The sequence below is a fragment of the Cetorhinus maximus genome, chromosome 2 (assembly GCF_964194155.1).
Source record: "Cetorhinus maximus chromosome 2, sCetMax3.hap1.1, whole genome shotgun sequence".
Classification (NCBI taxonomy): domain Eukaryota; kingdom Metazoa; phylum Chordata; class Chondrichthyes; order Lamniformes; family Cetorhinidae; genus Cetorhinus; species Cetorhinus maximus.
Window position 1 is genome coordinate 136,709,521 of NC_135880.1, and position 23,950 is coordinate 136,733,470.

Consider the following 23,950-nt stretch of genomic DNA (forward strand, 5'->3'; position numbering starts at 1 on the left):
ATTCAACACCAGAGCTCAAGGTGAAAATGAGCCCATTAATCAATATGTGACTACAACAACAAAGCTTGCATAAACATGTGAATTCAGGAAACTAAAAGATGATGTGATTAAAGACCTTAAGCCTATGAGACCCCTCAATGAGAGCAAGTCTACTGAAAGAGGAGAAACTTAGGTTCAAGACAGCAATTGACGTGTGTAGAAAAGCAGAGGTTGTAAAACGTCAGCTAGATCATATGTATGGCAGAACAGAGCAGGAGATACATAATGCTGAGAGAAATTCCAGACCAAAAGACCAGAATAATCGCGGATGAAGGGCAGGATGTAAATATTATGGATGACATCATGCAAAGGAAAAGAAGGATTGCCCAGCGTGGGGAAAGCAGTGTTTTAACTACAAGAAGATAAATCATTTTGCACACAAGTGTTTGGCTAGAAAGAAGCAAAACAAGCATATACAGATGGCCACTGGAGAGATATCAGCAGATGAACCTGATGAAGCACTATACACGATACAACAGGTTGGTTCCGTCAAGTCTGTAGGTGATAAATGGTTTGTGACTGTTAGAATGATGACGCAGAAAGAAAGCATCAAATGAACAGGAAGTGTCAGATAGACACTGGTGCGTCATGCAACATCATGGCCTTCACAGACCTGTGCTAAGTGGCTCAACATGGTGATCCAAAAATGAAGCCCTCGAAAGTAAGATTGAGGCTAAATGATGGCATGATACTCATACCAAGAGGACAAATTAGCTTGAGAGCCCAATGCAATGGCAAGATGGAAGATCTAGAGTTCCAGATCATAGACGGTATGCAGCAGCCTCTCAGCTGAAGCAAGTCTAAAGCTTGGACTAGTAACCCTGAATGTGCCAACAGAGATTTACAACGTGTCGTAGCACACAAAACCATTGACTGCTGAACAGATCCTAGAGGAGTACAAGGAGGTGCTCACAGGGTTTGGATGTCTACCTGGAAATATCATCTCAAAGTGGATGAAAGTGAAACCAGTTCAGCATCTGCTGAGAAGAGTTCCAGATGCCCTCAAGTCAAGCCTAAAACAAAATAAAAGAGCTGTAAAAGAAGGGAATAATCAAGAAAGTGACAACTCCTACAGACTGGATTAGCAGCATGGTAGCAGTGAAACAACCTGGAAAGCTGCGAGTATGCTTACACCCAAAGGATCTAAATAAAGCGCTGAAGAGATCTCATTACCCCATGCCAACCATCGAAGGAATTTTGCCACAACTTGTCAAGACAAAGATCCTAACTACCTTAGATGCGAAGGATGGAAGGATGGTTCCTGGCAACTGAAGCTAGATGAAAGCAGCAGCATTCTAACTACATTCTGGATGCCGTTTGGGAGATACAGATGGTTGCACATGCCATTTGGCATTTCCATGGCTCCAGAAGATTTTCAACACAGAGAGCATGAGACAGTCAGTTTCCCGGAGTGGAATCCATAGTGGATGATCTATTAATCTATGGATGTGGAGACACGATGAAAGAAACCATAGCTGACCATGATCAGAATTTAATATGACTATACTAGAGAGAGCTCACCAGATGAACCTGAAGCTGAACAAGAAAATTTGCAATTGAAGATGCCTAAAGTCAGGTACATAGGCCATGTTCTGACAGCAAAATGTCTGCCCGGATCCTGACAAGGTGAGAGCTGTCGCAGCGATACAGTGACCAACAGATGCGAAAGCAGTGCAATGATTTGTTGGATTTATGAAATATTTAGCAAAATGCTTGTCCAATTTGTTGTTGGAGTGTGAACCATTATGCAAGCTCACTGTCAAGGATGTGCAGTAGTATTGGGGCATAGGACAAAAAGCAGCGTTCACTAAAATCAAACAACTAGTGATGACAATGCCAGTGCTGAATTACTATGATGTCAATGATGAAGTCACCTTGCAGTGTGATGCCTGCAAGGCAGGTCTTGGAGCAACCCTAATGCAGCAAGGACAACCAATCCCATTTGCATCCAGGGCACTAACGCAAACTGAACAGAACTACGCCCAGATAAAGAAAGAGTGCCTGGCTATCGTTTTTGCTTGTGAGCATTTTCATCAATACCAGCTTGGAAGAGACAATGTAACAGTGGAGTCCGACCACAAACCTCTTCAAAGAATTTTTCTCAAACCACTACTATCTGCTCCAAAACGTCTGCAAAGAATGATATCTCATTTACAGAGATATCATCTGGATGTGACATACAAGCAAAGGAAACAGATGTACATTGCAGACATGCTGTCGAGAGCAGCGGTCCCTATGAAGAAGGTTGAGGATGCTACAACAGAATGTGAAATCTTCCAGACTCAATGTGAAGCAGCTGCTCGACATGACCTGGAAGTCATCAACCAGCAGAGACATTGAATCTGACAGACAAGTGCCTTGTTCAAATCAAGCAAACTACCAACAAGATGCAACTTTCCAAGTGCCACAAGAAGTAGTGATGAAAGGATGTCCTGAGAGCGTCAAGGACACACCTGTGATCACAAGAGCATATTGGACATACCGCAATAAACTGACAGCCCAAGATGGCATCTTGTACAAAGGAAATAGAGTCATCATCCTTAAGGAGATGAGAGGAGAAATGCTGAAGCACATCCATGCAAGCCATCAAGGAATTGAATCGAGTCTGAGAAAGACAAGAGAAGTGCTCTACTGGCCAAACGTGAGCAACGAAATTAAAGAGCACATCAGCCGGTGCAGTGCTTGTAACGAGTACCGAGTTAAACAAGTTAGAAAGTTGTTGACGATGCATGACATCCCAGACAGACATGGATGAAGCTGGGAGAAGACCTCTTCATTCGAGCATGAACTGATTATCTTACCACTGTTGACTACTATTATAACAACTGGGAGTTAGACCAGCTGACTTCAACAACAACAGGAGAAATAAATAGTAGAATGTCTGAAAGCATACTTCAGTTATTACGGCATTCTAGGCATTGTGATGAGTGACAATGGCCCTCAGTTCCTGAATGAAGAACTCAGCCGCTTCACAAAGGATTGGGAAAATCAACACTGTACATCATCTCTGCGCTATCCTGGCTTGAATGGAAAATCTGAGGTGACAATGAAAATCGCCAAAGGAATCATCAAGAAATCGAGCAAATCTAGCACAGATGTATACAAGGTAATCCTCAAGTGGAGAAACACATCGACTGAAGGCATGGAAAGTAGTCCAGTCCAAAGGCAAATGTCAAGCCTCACCCAAACTCTTCTAATAGCAAAAAAGCTACTGAAGCCAGAAGTAGTAGTGACAGGCGTGAGTGAAAAAATCAAGGTGAAACAGCAGAAAGCTACATTTCAGTTTGACAAGACTGCCAAACCATTGCCAGAGCTGAGCATTGGAGAGCTAGTCCAGGTACAAAGCTTCATCGCTCTCAACAGGAGTCAGCCCATGCAGAAACTTGGGACACGCGTAGAGAAATTGTCACTTTGGTCGCATGTGGTGGAAGTGAACAACCAAATAAACCGGAGCAATCCCAGGCATATATGCACAGTTAGCAAAGCTGTTCCTTCACAGTGTGAAGCTGTTCCTTCACTGCAACCTCACCAGCTGATCTGAGCACAGAACTACCATCTATCCCAGAGGTCCAACAACCGCAATGGAACAACAACACTCACCAAGGCAACAAGTGCCATGGGATCGACACTGTCTGGACAAGGAACATCACCCAGGTGAACAGCCAATGACAACGTGCGCACGTACCATTAAGGGACCTGCACGATTTAAAGATTACGTATATAATGCAGGGGCAAAGACTGACTAGTAGAAAAAACTGTTGTTAATGCATGAGAACAGTGGGTAACTTGGGTAATTCACAGTTACTCATGATCGTGCAAATATGTCTTTTGTTCATTAGGAAAAGGGGGATGTTTGGATCTTTTGTTCATTATGAAAAGGGTTTGTGTTTTGAAATGCAATATTACAACATGTTCTATCTGGCTTGCTGTAGTCATGTGACCTCTGTCATGAGGGAATCTTTCTGTAAGCTGCCATTTTACATCAGTTCAATAAAGGCCTCACACTGAGAAAGACACTAAAAGCACTGCTGTTTTTGAACATGAAACAGTGCCCTATTTGCCTATTTTCAGTTTTAAATTAGACTCTGCTTTAGATATCACAAAGCGGAACAGGAGTCAAGGCTATTCCACCTGGACCAAAGAAAAGTTGCTGTGAAGCCAGCAGGAGTGTTCCTCTAAAGCTCCACAGTACTCATGGTAGGCCCCCCATGTAGTTTACACTCCACCACAAACTGGGAATTACCTTGGAGCCACTGCTAATGAGGCAAGCAGCTGATATTCAGCAGTTCCTCCAAATAATGTGAGTAAAGCCCAAAGCCCAATCTTGGGCTGACCTTGGGCCTGCTGGTTGAGGAATACGCTGCTTATGGTGAAAAACAGGCCAAAGCCAGTTTCTAGACCTGTGTATTTTTCTAGCTTAGCAGGTTTATATAATAGAATGGTTCTTTCACCTTTGTTTCAGAATGTTCGATTTGAAAAATGGATTCAAGTTGATTGCATCCAAGCTGTGATGCTCCTATAACCTGAAACCTTTCTATTTCCAGTGGTGGCTGGGGCACATGGAAACCCATGTGGCTTTGTGGCTATGGACTGTCTGACAGCACTGTGGGAATCGTGGGACTGGGGAGAATAGGTAAGTCATTGGTCACAAGTTAATTATGGACAAGAAGGCTATTCAGCCCATCTTAATCCATCCTCACAGAAAGAGAAAGAAAATCCAAGGAAGAATCATCTTGCGCTTCTTACACGGGGCAAAGAGTGGTTGATGGCACAGGGAGAAAAGATTGAGTTTTAAGCTCAAAAACAAAAAAAAGACAACAAAAAAATTGGAATTTGGTTGGGAAGTGGGGAATAAAGCATTTTTAAGAAAAATCTTTGCTTATAAAATACATGTGGTTCTATTTCACTATACCCAGCCTCATTGGAAGGTCCCATTTAAAAACATTGACCTCTAGCAGGGTGTCATTTAAGAACCAGGATTTTAAGTGCTCTGTGAGGGCTGATTTTTCTCAAACTCCAGTCACACCTTGTTTACACTTCACTGAAAAACCTCCTGGTTCAGATGAATGTAATTACAAAGTTGATTGTCCTGCATCAGACCTGCATGTAGTCTTGGTTTGTACCCCATTCACTGATACTTGAAGGAGCTCTCTGTGGAACTGTGCTGAATCTGGACTCAGCTGTATTTTATGCCAGCATGTTCAGACAGATTTTCAGCTCTGCATGCTTTTGCTATTGGTTTTAATAATGGAGGGGAGTGCAGTTGGACTGTATAGCACCTTTTTAGGCCACTCCAGGGCCACTGAGCACTGATGGCAATCGAAATGTGCATGCACACTTCTGATGGGACATGCACAGGACCTCAGCAAGGGGGTTTGTGCATGCACACCTGATGACTACTGGCAGCTTGCAGTTCAGGCAGATTAAAATGTCAGTCAGTCTGCAATGCTGATTTGACACCATTGCTGTCAATTCCGATGCTTCCAAGCTTCAGCAACACACTATCGTAACCTCCCACATCTGACCTCGAGGTTAAATGATATGAAGGATCGCCATCCCTACCAGTGCTAGTTACAGATTAGCTGCTGGATTATTTATTTTGGCTCCTGGTACAATTTTACCCACTTTAGGAGCTTTCCTATACTTGACCTAAAGTTTGAATAGTCTACAGGGAATAGTTTGGCTGGTGCTGAACTACTTGTCTGCTTATTTAAAAGTTTGTACTGAAACAAGTTGCTTCCAGACATGGGTGGACTGGTAGGGCTTCATCTTGGAAATAAGCATAACTGATAGAATGAAGAGAGGTCAGGCAGAACAGGACAAGCTGCTAGAAGAGGGAGGAGGAGAAGGGAAGGGTTGTGAGCAGGAAACCATATCCAGTGAGGGTCTTGAGGGAGCAATTCTCTAATCCGAACTTCAGCAAGGACCAATTCTTGAGATGTCTTTGCTTCACTATAGAAGACGTGACTGAAATCTCCCACTTGCTTTCATCACAATTATAACCTCAAAGGAAGGCAAGGACAGTATTGGCTGTGACTATGAAGGTGACAGTGGATCTTAACTTTTATGTATCTGATTCTTTCCAGGCAGCTGCTGGTAGAGGTTTAAGGAATATCTCACAATTTGCAGTGCACAGCTACATATAGGAACTCACTGAGATTCTCTATACACAGAGAGACAGCTTCATCTCATTTCCTCTTGCCAGAGACAAGCAGGAAAATGCACACAAGTGTTTCCACGGATTGTAGGCTCCCTATGGTGTAGGCTGCCATTGACTGCAAGCACATTGTCTTGCACAAACCTCATGTGAACTCGACCATTTTCATGAACCGAACGGTATACCACTGCCCCAATCTGCAGCTGGTGTACAACCACAGGCAGCACATCATGCAAATGAATGCCTGTCATCCTGGCAGTATTCACAGTTCCTTCATTCTGCAGAAGTCCTCTGTGCCACTTATATTTGACCCACCATGGCAAGTCAAAGGCCAGCTACTGGGTGACAAGGGACAGCCCCTCATACATAATCCATGACCCCAGTTCAGAACCTATGCACACATAAGCACTGGGCCTACAATGAGAACATTATAGAGCATGCCATCTGTGTCTCAAGCAACACTTTTGTTGCATGGACTGGTCTGGAGGTGTCCTACATTACTCAGCTGAGAGGGTATCTAAATTTCTGGGTGTATGTTGCACAACCTCACCATTATGAGAGAATAATCCTTGTCACCATTTATCAGGTGAGGAGCAGACGCACAAGGGAGAGGAAGTTTGTTAAATTATCACCTAACAGGCTTGCCAGCCAAATTGAAGCCCATGGAATAAAAGGGACAGTGGGAGCATTGGATACAAAGTTGGCTGAGTGACAGGAAACAGAGACCGGTGGTGAATGGTTGTTTTTCAAACTGGAGGGAGGTATATAGTGGAGCTCCCTATTGTCTGGTATTTGGACTATTGCTTTTCTTGATATATATGAATGACTTGGGTGTACAGGTAAGAATTTCAACTTTGCAGCTGGTGGAATTTAAATGCAATAAATTAATAAATCTCAAATTAAAAGCTAGTCTCAGTAATGGTGACCATGAAACTATCGGATTATCATAAAAACCGATCCGGTTCACTAATGTCCTTCTGGGAGGGTAATCTGCTATCCTTATCTTGTCTGGCCTAGGTGTGACTTCAGACCCACAACAATGTGGTTTATTCTTAACTGCCCTCTAAAATGGCCTAGCAAACTACTCAATTATATAAAACTGCTAGAGAAAAGTCAAAAAAGAATAAAACTGGAAGGACCGCCTGGCATCAACCTAGGCACTGGAAACAACCTATTCGTCCCTGCAAAGTCCTCCTCAGTAACATCTAGTGATTTGTGCCAAAAATGGGAAGGCTGCCTTACAGACTAGACAAGCCACAGCCTGATATATGCATATTCACAGAACCATGCCTTACAACCAATGTCCCAGACTCTTTCATCACCATCCATGGGTATGTTCTGTCCCACCAGAAGGACAGACCCACCAGAAGTGGCAGCACAGTAGTATACAATTGGGAAGGAGTGGCCCTAAGAATCCTCAACATTGACTCTGGATCCCATGAAACTTCATGGCATCAGGGCAAACATGGGGAAGGAAACCTCCTGCTGATCACCACCTAGCGCCCTCCCCCAGATAATGGATCAGTGTTCCTCCATGTTGAACATCATTTGGGAGAAGCACTGAGGGTAGCAATGACACAGAATGTACTCTAGGTGGAGGACTTCAATGTTCATTATCAACATTGGCTCAGTAGCACCACTACTGACCGAGGTGTCTAAATCCTGGAAGATATATTTGCAAGACTACATCTATGGCAGGTGGTGAGAGAACCAACCATGGAAAAATCTACTTGATCTCACCCTCTCCAATTAATCTATCGCAAATGCATCTGTCCATGACAGTGTTGGTAGGAATGACCACCACACAATCCTGTGGAGACGTATTCCCATCTTCACACTGAGGGACACCCTCCACTATGTTGTGTGGCACTACCACCATGTTAAATGGGATAGATTCAGAACAGATCTAGTATTTTAAAACGAGGCATCTATGAGGCATTGTGGGCTATTAGCAGCAGAATTATACTTAACCATAATCTGTAGCATCATGGCCTAGCATATCCCTTACTCTGCCATTGCCATTAAGCCAGGGGTTCAACCCTGGTTCAACGAGGAGAACAGGTGAGCATGCTAGGAGCAGTACCAGGAATACCTAAAAATGAGGTGCCAATCTGGTACAACACAAGACTATTTGCATGCAAAACAGCAGAAGTAGCATGCTATAGACAGAGCAACGCAATCCCAAAACCAACAGATGAGATCAAAGCAGTCCTGCCGCATCCAGTTATGAATGGTGGTGGATAATTAGACAACCAACAGGAGGCTTCACAAATATTCCCATCCTCAATGATGGCATGGCCCCACACCAGTGCAAAGGACAAGGCTGAAGCATTTGCCAGAAGTGCCGAATAGATGATCCATCTTGCCCTTCTCCGGAGGTCCCCAGCATCACACATGCCAGTCTTCATTCAATTCAATTCGCTCCACATGATATTAAGAGATGCTGAAAGCACTAGATGCAGCAAAAGCCATGGGCCATGACAACATCCCAGCTGCAATTCTGAAGATTCGTGCACCAAAACTCGACACGCCGCTAGCCAAGCTGTTACAGTACAGCTACAGCACTGGCATCTATTTAACAATGTGGAAAATTGCCCAGAAATGTCCTGTCCAGAAAAAGCAAGACAAATCCAATCTGGCCAATTACCGCCCCATCAGACTCTTCTTGATCATCAACAATATGATAGAAGTGTCGTCAACAGTGCTGTCAAACGGCACTTACACATCAATAGCATGCTCACTGATGCTCAATTTGGGTTCTGCCAGACCTCTCGGCTCCAGACCTCATTATAGCCTTGGTCCAAACAGAAGTTCCTCAAGATAGTGTCCTAAGCCCAACCATCTTCATCAGTGACCTTACATTCTTCATAAGTGGGGATGCTTGCTGATGATTGCATTGTGTTTTTTTATCATTAGTGGGATGTGGGCATCGCTGGCTAGGCCAGCATTTATTACCCATCCCTGATTGCCCTTGAGAAGATGCTGGTGAGCTGCCTTCTTGAGCCGCTGCATTCTATGAGTTGCAGGAACACCCACAGTGCTGTTAGGAAAGGAATTCCAGGATTTTGACTCAGTGACAGTGTAGGAACAGCGATATAGTTCCAAGTCAGGATGGTTCCAAGTGGCTTGAAGGGAAATTTCCAGGCGGTGGTGTTCCCATGCATCTGCTGCCCTTGTCCTTCTAGGTGGTAGAGGTGCTGTTGAAGGAGCCTTGGTGAGATGCTGCAGTGCATTTTGGAGGTTGTACACACTGTTGCCACTGTGTGTCGGTGGTGGAGGGAATGAATGTTTAAGGTGGTGGATCGGGCGCCAATCAGTGGGTTGCTTTGTCCGGGATGGTGTTGAGCTTGAGTGTTGTTGGAGCTGCAGTCATCCAAGCAAGTGCTTTATAGATGGTGGACAGGCTTTGGGGAGTCAGGAGGTGAGTTACTCCCTGCAGGATTCCTAGCCTCTGACCTGATCTTGTAGCCACAGTATTTATAAGGCTTTTAACACCATTCTCAACTCCTCAGATACTGAAGCAGTCCATGCCTGCCTGCAGCAAGACCTGGACAACATTCAGCTTGGGCTGATAAGTGGCAAGTAACATTCGTGCCACACAAGTGTCAGGCAATGACCATCTCCAAGGGAGAATCTAACCATCTCCCCATGACAATCAGTGACATGACCATTGCTGAATCTCCCATCATCATCATCCTGGGGGTTACCATTGACCAGAAACTGAACTGGACCAGCCAAAGAAACACTGCGGCTACAAGAGCAGGTCAGAGGCTGGGAATCCTGCAGTGTGTAACTCATCAGCTGACTCCTCAAAGCCTGTCTACCATCTACAAGGCTCAAGTCAGAGGTGTAATGGAATACTCTCAATTTGCCTGGAACAGTGCAGCTCCTACAACACTCAAGAAGCTTGATACCATCCAGGACAAAGCAGCCTGCTTGATCGACAGCCCATTCACCACCTTAAACATTTCCTCCCTCTACCACCAGCACAGAGTGGCAGGAGTATGTACCATTTACAAGATGCACTACAATAACTCACCAAGCCTCCTTCGAAAGCACCTTCCAAACCCGCGACCTCTACCACCTGAAAGGACAAGGGCAGTGGACATATGGGCTCAACACCATCTGAGGGTTCCCTTCCAAGTCACTATCCTGACTATATTGGGCATAGTGGCATTGGCACAGGACTAGTATCCCAGAAGAACCCTTATTCGGATCCCACCGCGGCAGATGGTGAAATTTGAATTCAATAAAAATCTGGTATTAGAAGCTTGATGATCACCATGAAAACATTGTTGATTGTTGTAAAAACCCCTTAGGGAAGGAAATCTGTTGTCCTTACCTGGTCTGGCCTATATGTGACTCCAGACCACAGCAATGTGCTGACTCTTAAATGCCCTCTGCACAAGGGCAGTTAGGGATGGGCAACAAATGCTGGCCTAGCCAACGATGCTCACATGCCAGAAATGAATAAAGAAATGAAATGGTTAAGGGGCTTCAATTATGTGGATTGATTGGAGAAGCTGGGATTGCTTTTCTTAGAGAATAGCAGGTTGAGAGGAAATTTGATAGAGGTGTTCAAAATCATGAGGGGTCTAGACAGTCATTAGGGACTGTAGGCCTCCTGCAGATACAGGATGTCTCTGCTTCTTTCCACTTCTTGAACCAAGATCTCCAGTGCATTGTCAGGAAACCTTGGTACTCACTCTTTCCCTTGCTCAGCCATTGCTCAAAAATGTCACAGTCCAGATGCACTTTTGGAAAAACTCTCACCATTTCTTACAACCACAATGCACCTCCCCTTTTAGAGTTGCAGGCTGCCTTTAAATAGTGCTAACCAATCGTGATAACAAGCCCCTGCTGATGTGTTCTGCCAACGAGCAGAGTGGATAGTGCTGGTTGCATGTAGCAATGATTTAATACAGCAAGCAGCATCAATTAACATGCTGAGTGTAACACAATGAACGATACATGTTAATTTTGTAACGAGATCCCCAACCCTGCTTTTGTAGGTTAGCTGATTTAATGCACCCTCACCCCATAACACCCCATGGATCTCCAGCATGGACTCTAAGCAAATAAAATTATTTGTTGGTCTGGTGTAATTACATAAAATCTGAAATGGATGTGCTCTGTCATACATCCAGTGGGATTCCCACTTGTGCAATTTTGAAGTGCTATACTAAAGGCAAAAGGTCTGACTATGAATTGAAGATGAATTATTATATTTGTACATGGTGGACCAATGATCATCTCTTTATCCTCACTGCACCTGCACCTGAAGACTCCACATTTTTCTGATTCATGCTGTGTGCACTCCCACAGGGGGTCAGACCATATTTAAGAGTTTTAATGGCAGGACTGGTTGACATTTTCTTTTATCTCTCCAAAGGTTTAGCTGTTGCACAGTGCTTGAAGCCATTTGGTGTGAAGAAATTTCTGTACACAGATTTTGAGCCAAAGCCGGAGGTTGCTGCAGAGATACAGGCTGAATATGGTGAGGGACCAGTGGCAGCAGGCTATCCGTCCTGTTTATAACTGTGAAAATGTTTATGCATATCAGTGATAACTTGTGAATTGACAGTGATCATGAAGCTGTCAGGTTGCTGTAAAAATCCAACTGATTCAGTAAAGTGCTTTAGGAAAGGAAACTGGCTGTTCTTACCAGGTCTGGTGTTGATGTGTCACTAATCCCACATCAGTGCCCTCTGATGTACTCCAGAGGCCACTCCATTATATAAAAGAATTGCAAATCAAAAAGAAGGCCCAGCATCACTTTGTGAAATGCAACTAGTCATGGGCAATAAATGTCAGCCTACCAGAGACAAGTACATCCCAAGAATTAATTTTTTAAAAAGCATCACAACCATTTCAAGCAGATCTTTGGTCCCTCTAGCCCACCTATTCACCTTTGGATTTGTTTTTAATAATTTTGAATCTTATTTGTTGACAAGACCTTGTCTAATTCTTACTCAAAATTCATTTAAAGTTTCTTGTTCCGTCACCCATGCAAGTAATCTATTCCAGTAATTACAACTATAATTTATAAATATTAAAATAAAACCATATTTTAGGACCATTGTGATTTTCCACCAAATCTTTTTATCTTGCACCTTTCCCTTTTATGCCCATTTTCCTCCGATGCTGCTGACTCAATGCTTTGGGAAAACTTTCATGGGCAGCATCCACCCTCCAGGACCTTGCTCTAGTGGCTGTTCTGTTTGTCTGAGTCTGAGCCATGAGTACCAGACAGCTATTTGACCAAGGTCAGCCATTGCCAATCCTGTCCTCAGCTGGCATCTCCCCATCAGCACTTTCTAACAGAATCACTGGACAACCATCAGCAGAAGGGTCCTTGGCTGATTGTCCTCTTCTGAGCCCGAAGGCCTGATGCCTTACTACTACTAGTTACTACTATCCTGGCTGGGAACAAATAAGCCAGCACGGACCAGGGATCATACTTGCAATCTTCCTGGTTTATGTAATCCAGTACCACACCATTGAATAATGACAGGAAATTTGCATTTAATTTGAATCATAATTTCCCCCAATCTTCTTATTTTAAAGTAAATTCCCCTCCTTTTAATCCTCCTAAGCTGTACCCCACTTGCTTACACTGGGCAGGAAGGTGCCACACACAATGTGATTAGTTTTTAAATTCTGCTGTTGATGATATTGCTAGGCTGCATGTAAACATCTGTTTCTGTAATTCTATATATTTTAACTTTTCAATTTTATAATATTTTGCTAGGTCAATGAACCTAATTGGGCAGGGGACTGACAAGGCATACCTTTCTGGTCCAGCCACACTGAAATGTCTGAGCAATGGACTAGAATTGTCTGACTTCTGTGTGGCCTTTCCCATCTCACCCTCCCTGTGAGAAAGCTCTAGTCTCTCAATAGCAGTTAAACCCAGGCCACATTTTGTCAGCGGAAGCCAATTAATTGTCAGTCAAGCCCTGTTAAGGATGGCTGGTTGCCTGCAAGAGCCACCCCATTATGATAAAACAGTTCAGACCAGTCCTTTTATTTCCCAGTTTTTACTGGTGTTCCATTTTAAGGTATACAAAACCAGTTCAGACCTGTATACTTATTTCCCAGTTTTTACTGTTTTTTCATTCTGGGATGGGTAGGCTTCCATGGCCCAAAGAGTGCCCAGATAGATGCCTCGCCATAGCCGCCAGGTATCACTATGTGGTCTCCCCACGCAGCGGAAGAACTCCCAACCGCTGGCAAAATGCCAGGGGAGGCAGGAAGAGGTCCTTAATTGGCCACCTAAGTGGCTCAATTGGGCTGTCCACCACTGGCAATATGGCATGGTGGTGGGAAGACAATGTGCACGCAAACCCCTGCCGTTCCACGTTTTCCAACCTCGCTCTAAATGGCCCAGTAAAATCCTGCCGATCGAGTCTGTACCAAGTCTTTCGAAGAGAAATCCAGTTAGTCCCATTTTCCTGCTCTTTCCTGATATCCCAGCAATTTTTCTTCCTCAAGTATTTATCCAATTCCCCTTTGAAGGCTACTATCGTATACATTTTCAGTACCCAATCGGGCCGCATTTCAAATCCTCGACGCTTGGATTTTGGAAAACCCCAACACTGAATGAGGCTTTGTGTGTGGAAGAAAAGCCACAGAAAAGGGGATAAATGAGCATCATGTGGTTTAAGTTTTGTGCAGTGGCATTTTCTGGAAGATATGTAAATCAGTTAAATAGTAAATTATGAACGAAGCTATATTCGACAACTACACAACCACTGGACCTGAAGGCTAAGCCTTCATTCCAGTAATCAGACTGAGACGGTGTTGAAAATGGAAAGTTCAGTTGTTTTAGGCCAATAGAAGTACTGATGTTGACTCCTCCACTGCAGTGCCCCTGGATAAACTGGCTGAGCAATCGGACTTTGTGACAGTGCACTGTGCTTTGACTCCTGAGACTAACGGTTTGTGCAACAAAGATTTATTTTCAAAAATGAAAAAGACGGCAGTATTTATCAACACAAGCAGGTAAGACATGGATACTGGTTTACTGAGGTGTTTTCAGATGGGATTTTATTTTTAGTCCAGTATACTGAGCAAAGGACTGGCTGAGAATTTACCTCCATGCACATTTTTTAAAAAACTTCTGTATTTTTAGGTGTTTACTTTAGTGTTTTACCAACTAGAAATGGCTATCCAACATTGCCTATGAACAGAAAGGTTCTCAAACAGGGTATTCTGTTCTCTGTAGCTTGTCCTTCAATTATATTGATAAAATATATTATAATAGTATTGAGAGCTACTTGCCTGTATGCTAGACTGCTGTCACTTTGATTCAATATAATGCAAGGGTTCACTTTTGGATTACATTGAACACAGTGCAACAGGTATTTCTCAGCACTTAGACCTTGCCGAAGAAGGCAGTTTGGAAGAAGGCACACTTCCTGAGGATGCACCATTACAACCTCCAACACACATTGCCACTCTACAAGAGTTAGCTGGTAATGCACAAGGGTTTGCACCCAGCGTGAAAGAGCAGTAGCAGGTCATGGGAGAGCCCAGGAGACAGCTTCTTGGAGATTGAGGCCGTCTCCCAACTCTGAATTGGACAAAGATGAGGATTTCAGGGAATCAGCCAAGAAAAGAAAACAAGAAGTTGTACCTGGCTGAGGGCCTGCCAAGAAGTTTCAGCACCTTAGCTGAAAGTATGAAGGAGTCTTCTTCCAACCTGAGTGATGTCATCTCTCCCATTATCAGAATTTTGCAGTTTCCCTTGGAGAGTATGGCATCCTCCACAGACAATGCAGCCAGGCCCTCAAAAAGGAAGTCAGCATCACCAGCCATTGCAACATTGATGGAAGCTCAAATGGCTGCCGTAAAGGCTCTGGCTCCATATTTGACAGATCGGTGGACCAAGTCAGTAGAGTCTATCAGGGAATCACTCACCTTCTACAGTCTGCTCTCCTGCAGATCAGTGGAAGTCATGAACTCAAGCCCCAATTTAGGCAACCTTCTTATAAAGTAATATAAGTTGACCCATAGGTGAGAAATTAATGGAAACCAATTACCATGTTGGGAATTAAATTCCTCATCTTTATCACATTTAGCACTTTGCTCTGCAATGTGCTTTCACAGTAGCAAGAAAGCTAACCTAAGCTGATAACAGGACTAGAAATAAATTAATTAATTAAGAGTCGCAAACTAGTTATAGCACACAGTGACAGTTGGGCTAACCCTACCTGGTACCTTGTTTGCAAATAGCAAAAGAAATAAATTATGTTTACAGTTTGGATGGAAATGACCAGGAATTCCATCTCAGTTGGTAGCGCTGTTGTTAATGGAGAGAGGAGCTAACTTGGGTTATGGCTACAGCTGGTAGAAGAACAGGAACCAACCTGTGCTATTAACACAAGTGGCTATTTTAATAGAGGTGTTCAAAATTGAGAGGTTTGATGGAGTAGGGAGAAGCTGTTTCCACTGGCAAGGCAGTTGGTAACCAGAGGAGGACACAGATTGAAGATAATTGGCAAAAGAACTGTGATGGGTGCGTGGGGGAGGGTGTGGTATGGAGGGGGGTTGGTGGAATGAAGAAATTTTTGTTACACAGAGAGTTATTATCATCTGGAATGTGTTATCAGAAAAGGTGATGGAAGCAGATTCATTAGTAATTTCAAAAAGGGAATTCAATAAGTACTTGAAAAGAAACACTTGCAGAGCAATGGAGGAGCCTGGGAATGAGATTAATTGGATAACTCTTTCAAAAATTCAACACAGGCATGATGGGCCAAATGGCCTAATTTTGTGCTTTAAGTGTTCTATGTAAAACTTACTCAGGCTTCATTAGGCCCAACAGTGGGTGAAATTTGCATTGTCAAAATGTGTGATTTCAGATTGAAAAATACAACATTCCCTACTTTTTTCCATCCCATAACAGTAATAATGATTCCAGGTTACCTACAGCTCAATCTCGTTCAGCGTAAAGCTTCCCCTACTCTACATCAACAACAAGTCTCCCCCTGCCTACTTTCCACAACAGCTAAATTCGTATGAAATGAGTGAGGTATGCTGTCTGAGAAAACAGTTAAACCACTTCTATTCAAAGGGAGGAAAGCTAGAACAAGTCACTATAGAGAGGTGTTTTCTAATAGTTAGCCACATGTGACCAATTGTGAATTCAGATGTGACTAATGGCATTGCTGATTGGTGTCTAGTACTCATTTTGTATTTACTGTTGTTGGGCATGTGATCTAAATAGTCATATTTGCATAGCATATGCATGTGATCTTTAACTTTTTTCTGTATTTATTGGTAAAATTATAGGATTAAAAGCAAAGTGTGCAAGTTGTGCACTTTACTTCCTTGGTGATAAATGGTAAATGGTGATAGATATTTGTTGAGTAAATATACACACGAGGTACATTTGCCTTATTTTTAATTCGTTCACAGGATGTGGGTGCCTAGGTCAGCATTTATTGCCCACCCCTAATTGCCCTTGTTCAGAGGGCATTTTTAAGAGTCAACTATATTGCTGTGGATCTGGAGTCACATGTAGGCCAGACTAGGTAAGGGTGGCAGATTTCCTTCCCTAAAGGGCATTAGTGAACCAGATGGGTTTTTGCTACAATTGGCAATGGTTTTGTGGTCATCATCAGACTTTTAATTTTTATTCAATTCAAATTTCACCATCTGCCATGTTGGGACTCAAACCCAGGTCTCCAGAGCATTACCCTAGGTCTCTAGAATACTAGTCTAGTGATAATACCACTATGCCATCACCTCCCCTGTTTTGCACATAAGGCATTTTATACTAAAAGTGGTGCATGTGGCTAAAATTTCTATTGGACAACCAACACCGCTATAAACCAGTGGTGGGAAAACACTTAGGGCTGGATTTTGCCATCTGGAGGCGGATGGAGCTTTAAATTCAAATTTTCAAGCTGATTCCTGCTGACCACCATTTTGACCAGCATTGAAAATGTGATGGGTCACAACCTAACTTGCACCCCACTGATGTCAAGTCTTCCATATTAATGGCTATCTCAATTTTAAATGTGGCTAAGTATGCGATAAACATTTTGGGAGGAAAAACATTGAATGGGACCATACAATTGATGGAAAGACGCCAAGGGACATGAATTAAAAGAGTGACCTAATGATTGAAATACATAATTCTGAAATTGTAAATAAAGCCATAAAAATGGCCAACAGTATTTTCAGTTTTATAAATAAACGGGAAACCAGAGGCTGGTGAGAACATCAGTGATAAACCCAGGGGTTCTGCTTTTGAGCAACCTTTAACCAACAGTTAGAAAACTTAAAACAAGTCTGGCACTGTCTCAGAAGTAGTCAGAGTTTAATCCTGTACACTGTGGAATAAGAGTGATCCGTTTTCTAATTCAGATGCTGTTTGCATTGCTTAGGAAAACATCTAAGATCTGCTGAATGTTTAGAGTCTTCTTTTCTTCCACAGAGGAGCTGTGGTGAACCAGGATGATCTTTATCAGGCTCTGATTACTGGTCAGATTGGTGCAGCAGGATTGGATGTCACGGTTCCTGAGCCATTACCCACTGACCATCCTCTCTTTGCACTGAAAAACTGTGGTAAGTTACAATATTGGAAAAATAACTTGCTGTTCTTTAATGCCTTATGTAATTTAGATTTTGCTATGTTGCAACATAAAGTATATACTACCACTTACAGTCCAATTTCATCCCTGATGTTCAGTTTGTAAATAGCTTGAAGTGAGTCACGGTCCATATCTAATGGTTTAGAAATGGTTTATTTTATGTTGTACTTCCAGTTATTCTGCCACATGTCGCAAGTGCCACCATCGCCACTCGCACTGCCATGGCTCTGTTGACTGTCAATAACCTCCTGGCAGGCCTCAAAGATGAACCGATGCCGAAGGAGCTGACCCTGTGAGGTGGGAGGTTGTGCCCTAGCTATGGGGTGACTTCTATTGTAGAGCCCATGACCTGAAACTTGATGCAACCCTGATTAGTTGTATGATTAGAGAAGTGGAAAGTCTTGTTCAGCTGTTTCAAAGAAATGAACCTTGCATCTAATAAAGTTGGAACTGCTCATAAACCCTAAAGTGAGTCATTTATCTCTATAGAACATTTACTAAAATCTTTGAAATCACATTCAAAATCTACTTTTGCATCTTTTCTTTTTGTTTGAACGCAGGGAAAGATTGTTAGGAGTAAATTTTTCAATCAAATTTTAAACCGCTGGCCTCCAGTGAGTAATTAAAGTATGAACCCTTTGTCTTTTTCACAAGGTAAATATGGGGCAGAATTTTTCCATTGCCGTGCGGGGACGGGCCCCGCACGCCCACGCGTAAAATGATGCGCAGTGATGTCGGGTGAAGGTCCCGACATCACCGTGCGCCAGCTCAATATTTCGTTGGACAGGCGCGCGCTGATCTTTGATGCGTGCCCACCATTAATTAACCGGCCACTTAAGGCCCTTGAGGCACCAATCGATGGCGATTTTTCAACGCCCATGCAATCTTCAGGTCAGCGCACGGGTGCAACGGGCAGACGGATGGGACACATTTGTATAAACCTCATTAACGGGTGGGTAAGAGGGCTCAGTGGGGTTGTAAGTGTGCTCTGTCAAATATTGATTTTTCAAAGTTACTGATTCTTGTGATCTGCAATACTTCAAAACGCATACTAGCTGCTTGGTCTGGACTCACAACCTTCAGGTCAGCACTCTGCAGTGAGGAATCTTTTTTGGGCCTGCATGTTTCAGGAAGCCTTCCCTTAGCCTGGGAATGGAAGCTGAACTCTCCACTGGAGGCATCTCCTCTGAGGAGGAAGGGAGGGCTAGTAGGGGGAGGAGGCCAGGAGTGCACATTCAGCCTTCAGGGGAGCCACCTTTGGGAGGTCAGGCGCAGGCACAAGGGGTGCAGGGCCATGAGGCAGTCCAAGGCAGAAGGGGCCAGAGAAGACGTCACTATCCTGCTGCCAGGGTATACAGCGGCGAAGCAGCTACCTTTATTTGTCTGAGGTGCAGTGCGGAAGGAGGCTCCGTCTCTCAAGGGAGACAGTCAACTATATCTGTCAGACGATTGGGCCTGAGATCTCCGTGAACTGTGTGGGTGGACACACCATGCCAGCGGCACTAAAGGTCACAGCTGCCCTCAACTTCTATGCCTCTGGCTCCTTCCAGGGGTTAGTAGGTGATCTTTGTGGTGTCTCCCAATCAGCTGTCCACACTTGTGTCAAGCAGATTACAGATGCTCTGTTCAGGGAAATAATTGACCTTCATCGACTACCGTTGGGGCCAGGCAAGCCAGACGCAGCAAGCCACAGGCTTTGCGGCCATTGCTGGCTTTCCCCGCATCCAGGATGCAATAGACTGCACACATGTGGCCACCAAGGCGCCAGCAGGTGAGCCCGGTGCCTTTGTCAACATGAAGAGCTTCCACTCCATGAACATGCAGATAGTGTGTGATATCATGGATTCTGATTCTACAAGTCTGTGCAAGGTACCCAGGCAGCTCCAATGACACCTACACCCTCAGACACTCCCAGGTGTCGGGGCTCTTCAGTGCTCCAGCCCAGCTGGATGGATGGCTGCTGGGTGACAAGGGCTATCCCCTCAGAAGGTGGCTCATGATACCTCTCCGTCATCCAAGAACAGAGGCTGAGCAGCGGTACAGTAGGAGCTACGCCTCCACAAGGGCTGTGGTGGAGAGAGCCACTGGTCGTCTTAAGATGCGCTTGAGATGCCTGGACTGCTCAGGGGTGCACTCCAGTACCCCCCAGATCGTGTGTCGCTGATAGTGGTTGCATGCTGCGCTCTCCACAATCTTGTGCTGGAAAGGGGGGATACAGTGGACGATGAAGACGTCGACGTAGCGGCTGTGGCTGCACACGATGAGTCTAGCAGTGAGTCCAAGGATCAGCACGCACAGGGAAATGCTGAGGGGGCAGACGCTGACCTGGGCATACTCCACGGAGGCAGGGACCGGGAGGTTTTAATCCAACGAACCTTCAGCTAGTACACCACATATGGACCTCCAGGACAAGCCTGGGCTGTAGGCTCCATACTTGATACCTAAGTGCAAAATCTGCCTGCTTAGGAACATTAACCAAGATCCTTGTCAATAAAGCTGAATGTCCCACAAAACACTCCTAACATTTTTGGAAACCATCCACCTGCAGAAGAGGCACCCTCAGCCATGGTGACATGTCTGAGTTTAATATTACAACCAAAGAAACTTAATGAAACAAAATGACAAAGGTGTTAGAAATCGCACCAACTCATAAAGACCTCATTGCAGGCCAACACAAAAGCACCAGTGATAAACCCGTGGTGTGCCTAAGGTGCCTTATGTTTACGTTTACGGGTGCTATGTCTTGGTGCTGACCCCTCGCTGGGAGTGGCATCTGAGACGGCCTGCTCACTCTGCTGTCCTGTTGGCCAAGATGATCTTGGCGGCTGTCCTCTGGCCTGTGGAACCTGTGCTGGCCCCACCTGGGAGGGAGCTGCCAGTTCCACAGCTGGCATCTCCCCAGTCATCGCAGCCTCAGCGGATGCAACGGTCACTGGCAGAAGGGCGGAGGAGCTGCCGCCCTCATCCGGAGCACCCTCAGAGCAGCCCGCAGAGACGACAGGCAGCTGCTGCGCCAAAATGAGGTCACCTCGGACCTCCCTGCTCACCGTGGATGGATGGGCACCGAGCTGGGAAACTTGGGGCCCAAACCATCTCCCAGATTGGCAATGACCAGTTGAGGTCAATGCCGATGTGAGGGCTTGCTGGTCCGAGCGCACCCCCAGGAAGCCCTGATGTGTCTCCTGGAGGAGCCTCTCCACAAGAGTCACCACTCTCTCCATGGAGGACGCATGGCGCTCGGCCATGAGGCTCATTGCTTCGGCAATAGTCTGTGTAGACTCCTCCACCATGGACACCAAGACAAGCATAGCCTCAGGTATCTCCACCAGATGCCCCACACACCCGGCCGCATTTCCTGCGCTTGCTGCGTCGCGGACGACTCCAGAGGCACATCATCAGGCACTGACTGAGCATGTGTCTGGTCCCCTGCAGTCCTCTGACTGCTGGCGCCATGGGCACTCTCACTCCGCCAGCTCCTCCAGCAACTGTGAAGTGCCCTCACCGCTGTGCCCCGGGACACTAACCAATGTTCTAATTCCCACCGAGGTGCTAGTATCTGCGCTGGTGCCTGCCTGGCAGAGATGGTGTGAGGCTGGTGAGACTTCAGGGCCCTCAGATGTGAGAGGGGCCTCTGCTGCTCCTCCTCCCTGCCCTGCTCCGCTGATGCTGAAAGGAAGAACAAGGACATTGAATCAGTTAATGTGGAGACAATGTCAATGTGCATCCCTGTCCCCTGGATCATTATGCGCTCATCCTTCCATAAGCAATGGTCAAGCCATGTTGCAAACTTCAATCACTGAACATTCAGCACTGCCATGGCTGCTGGGAGAACAATGGTGACCTCAGTGCTGAGCAAATTTACCTGCCTGTGGCACCCCAGCCTCACCGACACCGGTGGACCTGGGTGCATGGCGCCTCTCCAAATCAAGGGCCTCCTGCTCGAAGTGGCTGAGAATCACCAACTGGGCCAGGCCGCCACCACTCCTCACCCGCTCGGCGGCATTATGTGGCATTCTTCTCCTGAAAAAGGAGAGAAGGGCATTGATTAGTGCTACTTGTACGTGGACAGCCCACCCCAACCAGAGTGGGACATTGCAGGGCTCCAGTGACTCCTCACCCCACTGCTGCTACCAAACACTCACACAAAGATACAAAGATGCTAGGCCTGCCCCCCGCCTCCCTCACCCCCTTGGCCAAATGCTGCCTACATCACATTAGGCACCACACAGTCTAACCTTCCATACCAAGGAGGCGTAAGAATGTGGAGTGCACAGGACAGCAGATCGATCTCAGCGGGATTCACGCTGGGCGGGTCTTAATTGGCCTGCCTGCATAAAATGGCGGCGTGGACCCGATCGTGGGTGGCAATTGGGTCCGCACCTGCTCCGCCTGCCCGACAGGCAGAAAATTCTCCCCACGGAATGAGGAAGCTCATCCTATCTTGGCTCACCCCAAAGTTAGTCACACTCTGTCCCTTTGCATCGCAGTACCAATCTGTTCCTTAAAAACTGAACTTGTAGGTAAGGTAGTGGAGGTTTAAAAAAACTCAGTGTTAATCATTCTTCCCAACATCTGTCTTAAATCTGCCCTTTCATGTTGACGCTGCACCCAGATTTATTTTTCTACACCATAAACAGAAATGCTGACCCAGCCAGGGGTGTTCACATGCCGTAAATGAATAAAAAAATACAAAACATACTGATTATGGGCAGTAAGAAAGCAAATATATCCTGTCCGTGACAGTGGCAATTAATGTAAATGCTTTGTGATTATTTTCTTCCCCAATGCCACTTTTGGTGCCAATGGCAAAGTCATATTTGACTGCTTGCAATGAGAAGAGGTCTACAGAGGTTGGCAGGCAGGTGGAGCTGCACAATATCAATGCACAATTTCACCTGCCTCTGTCGAATAACCATAATCATGACACCAAAAGAATATGTTGGCGAAGATAATTGGCAAATCTCATAGGATTTGTTTACAAACACAATCACCGACACATCAATTCATCAAAATGGAAATGACAGCAGCTTCACTGCCCAGAACTAAAAATAGGTTTGGAGAGGTCATCACAATGCTTAACTTGAGGAAATTGTAGCTTGTCAAACATTGGAAGCTGACCCCATGTCTGTAGGATCTGTTTCCATGTTGTAAATACCCTACATCGCATTGCCTATTTTGAAAAAAAATCAACATTTACTCAGTTTCATTGTGAGGTATTTAGTGCATTTGTGACTGCACTAAATACCTACGTCGTATTGCCTATTTTGGGGAAAAAAAAAACATTTCTCAGTTTCTTGGTGAGGTATTTAGTGCATTTGTGACTGCAATATGTAAATGAGGAAGGGACCAGTGAGAGTTTTGATGGATTGAAAGGTAATGGGGTCAGTACAGGAAGAGAAACCATTGCTTTGGTTATGATTGGATAGCTAAGATGGAACCAAGCCAGGACAATTTTACTGAGATGGATCACAGGATAGATATGTGAATTCGACTACGTTTGTAATGCTGCAAGATGGTGACAAGTCACGTAATGGGTTGTTGCCGGTCCGAATGAGAAGGGTGAGCTCGTGTTGCACACAACAACAGTGGGAGGATGGGGTGGTCAACTATGTCAAGGTTTCAGAGAGATAGAGAACAAGGACGAAGAATGTACCACAGTCATAGGTCGCAGGGATATCATTTGTAATGTTGATAAGGGCGGATTCAGTATTCCCCTCTCCTCCGCCTCCCCTCCCCATCCCTGAACCCTGACTTCCCTCCCTTCGCCTCCCCTCCCCATCCCTCCCCTTCCCTGAACCTCTTCCCCTCTCCTCACCCCTCCGATTTCTCCCCCCTCCCTCCCCTCCTCCCCACCCCCCTCCCTTCCCCCCTACCAGCCCTCCTCCTCTCCCAGCATCCCTCCATTACCCCAACCCCCACCCCCCTCCCAACCCCCTCCCTTCCACCACCCAGCCCCCGCCCTTTTCCCCACCCAAACCCTCCTTCTCCACCTCTCCCCACTTCCCCTCCCCCTCCCCCTCTTCCCCCTTCCACCCCCTCCCCTCTTCCCCCTCCCCTCTTCTCCCCTTCCACCCCACTCCCCTCTTCCCTCCCCCTCCTTCCCCCTCTCACCCCCTCCCCTCTTCCCCCTCCCCTCTTCTCCCCTTCCACC

The 23,950-nt window shown here is 45.4% G+C and overlaps 1 protein-coding gene across 1 annotated transcript in view; it reads left to right on the top strand.

Moving 5' to 3' along the window:
• The window catches only part of LOC144697976 (glyoxylate reductase/hydroxypyruvate reductase-like), a 69,037-nt gene extending 50,777 nt beyond the window's left edge, over window positions 1–18,260 (top strand). Inside the window, exons 5-9 of the mRNA XM_078569930.1 lie at window positions 4,584–4,672; window positions 11,589–11,693; window positions 14,065–14,200; window positions 17,643–17,773; window positions 17,974–18,260. Coding sequence (XP_078426056.1) covers window positions 4,584–4,672; window positions 11,589–11,693; window positions 14,065–14,200; window positions 17,643–17,773; window positions 17,974–18,095 — 583 coding nt within the window. The 3' untranslated portion in view covers window positions 18,096–18,260. The remainder of the gene's footprint in view (window positions 1–4,583; window positions 4,673–11,588; window positions 11,694–14,064; window positions 14,201–17,642; window positions 17,774–17,973) is intronic.
• The last annotated feature ends 5,690 nt before the right edge of the window (window positions 18,261–23,950 follow it).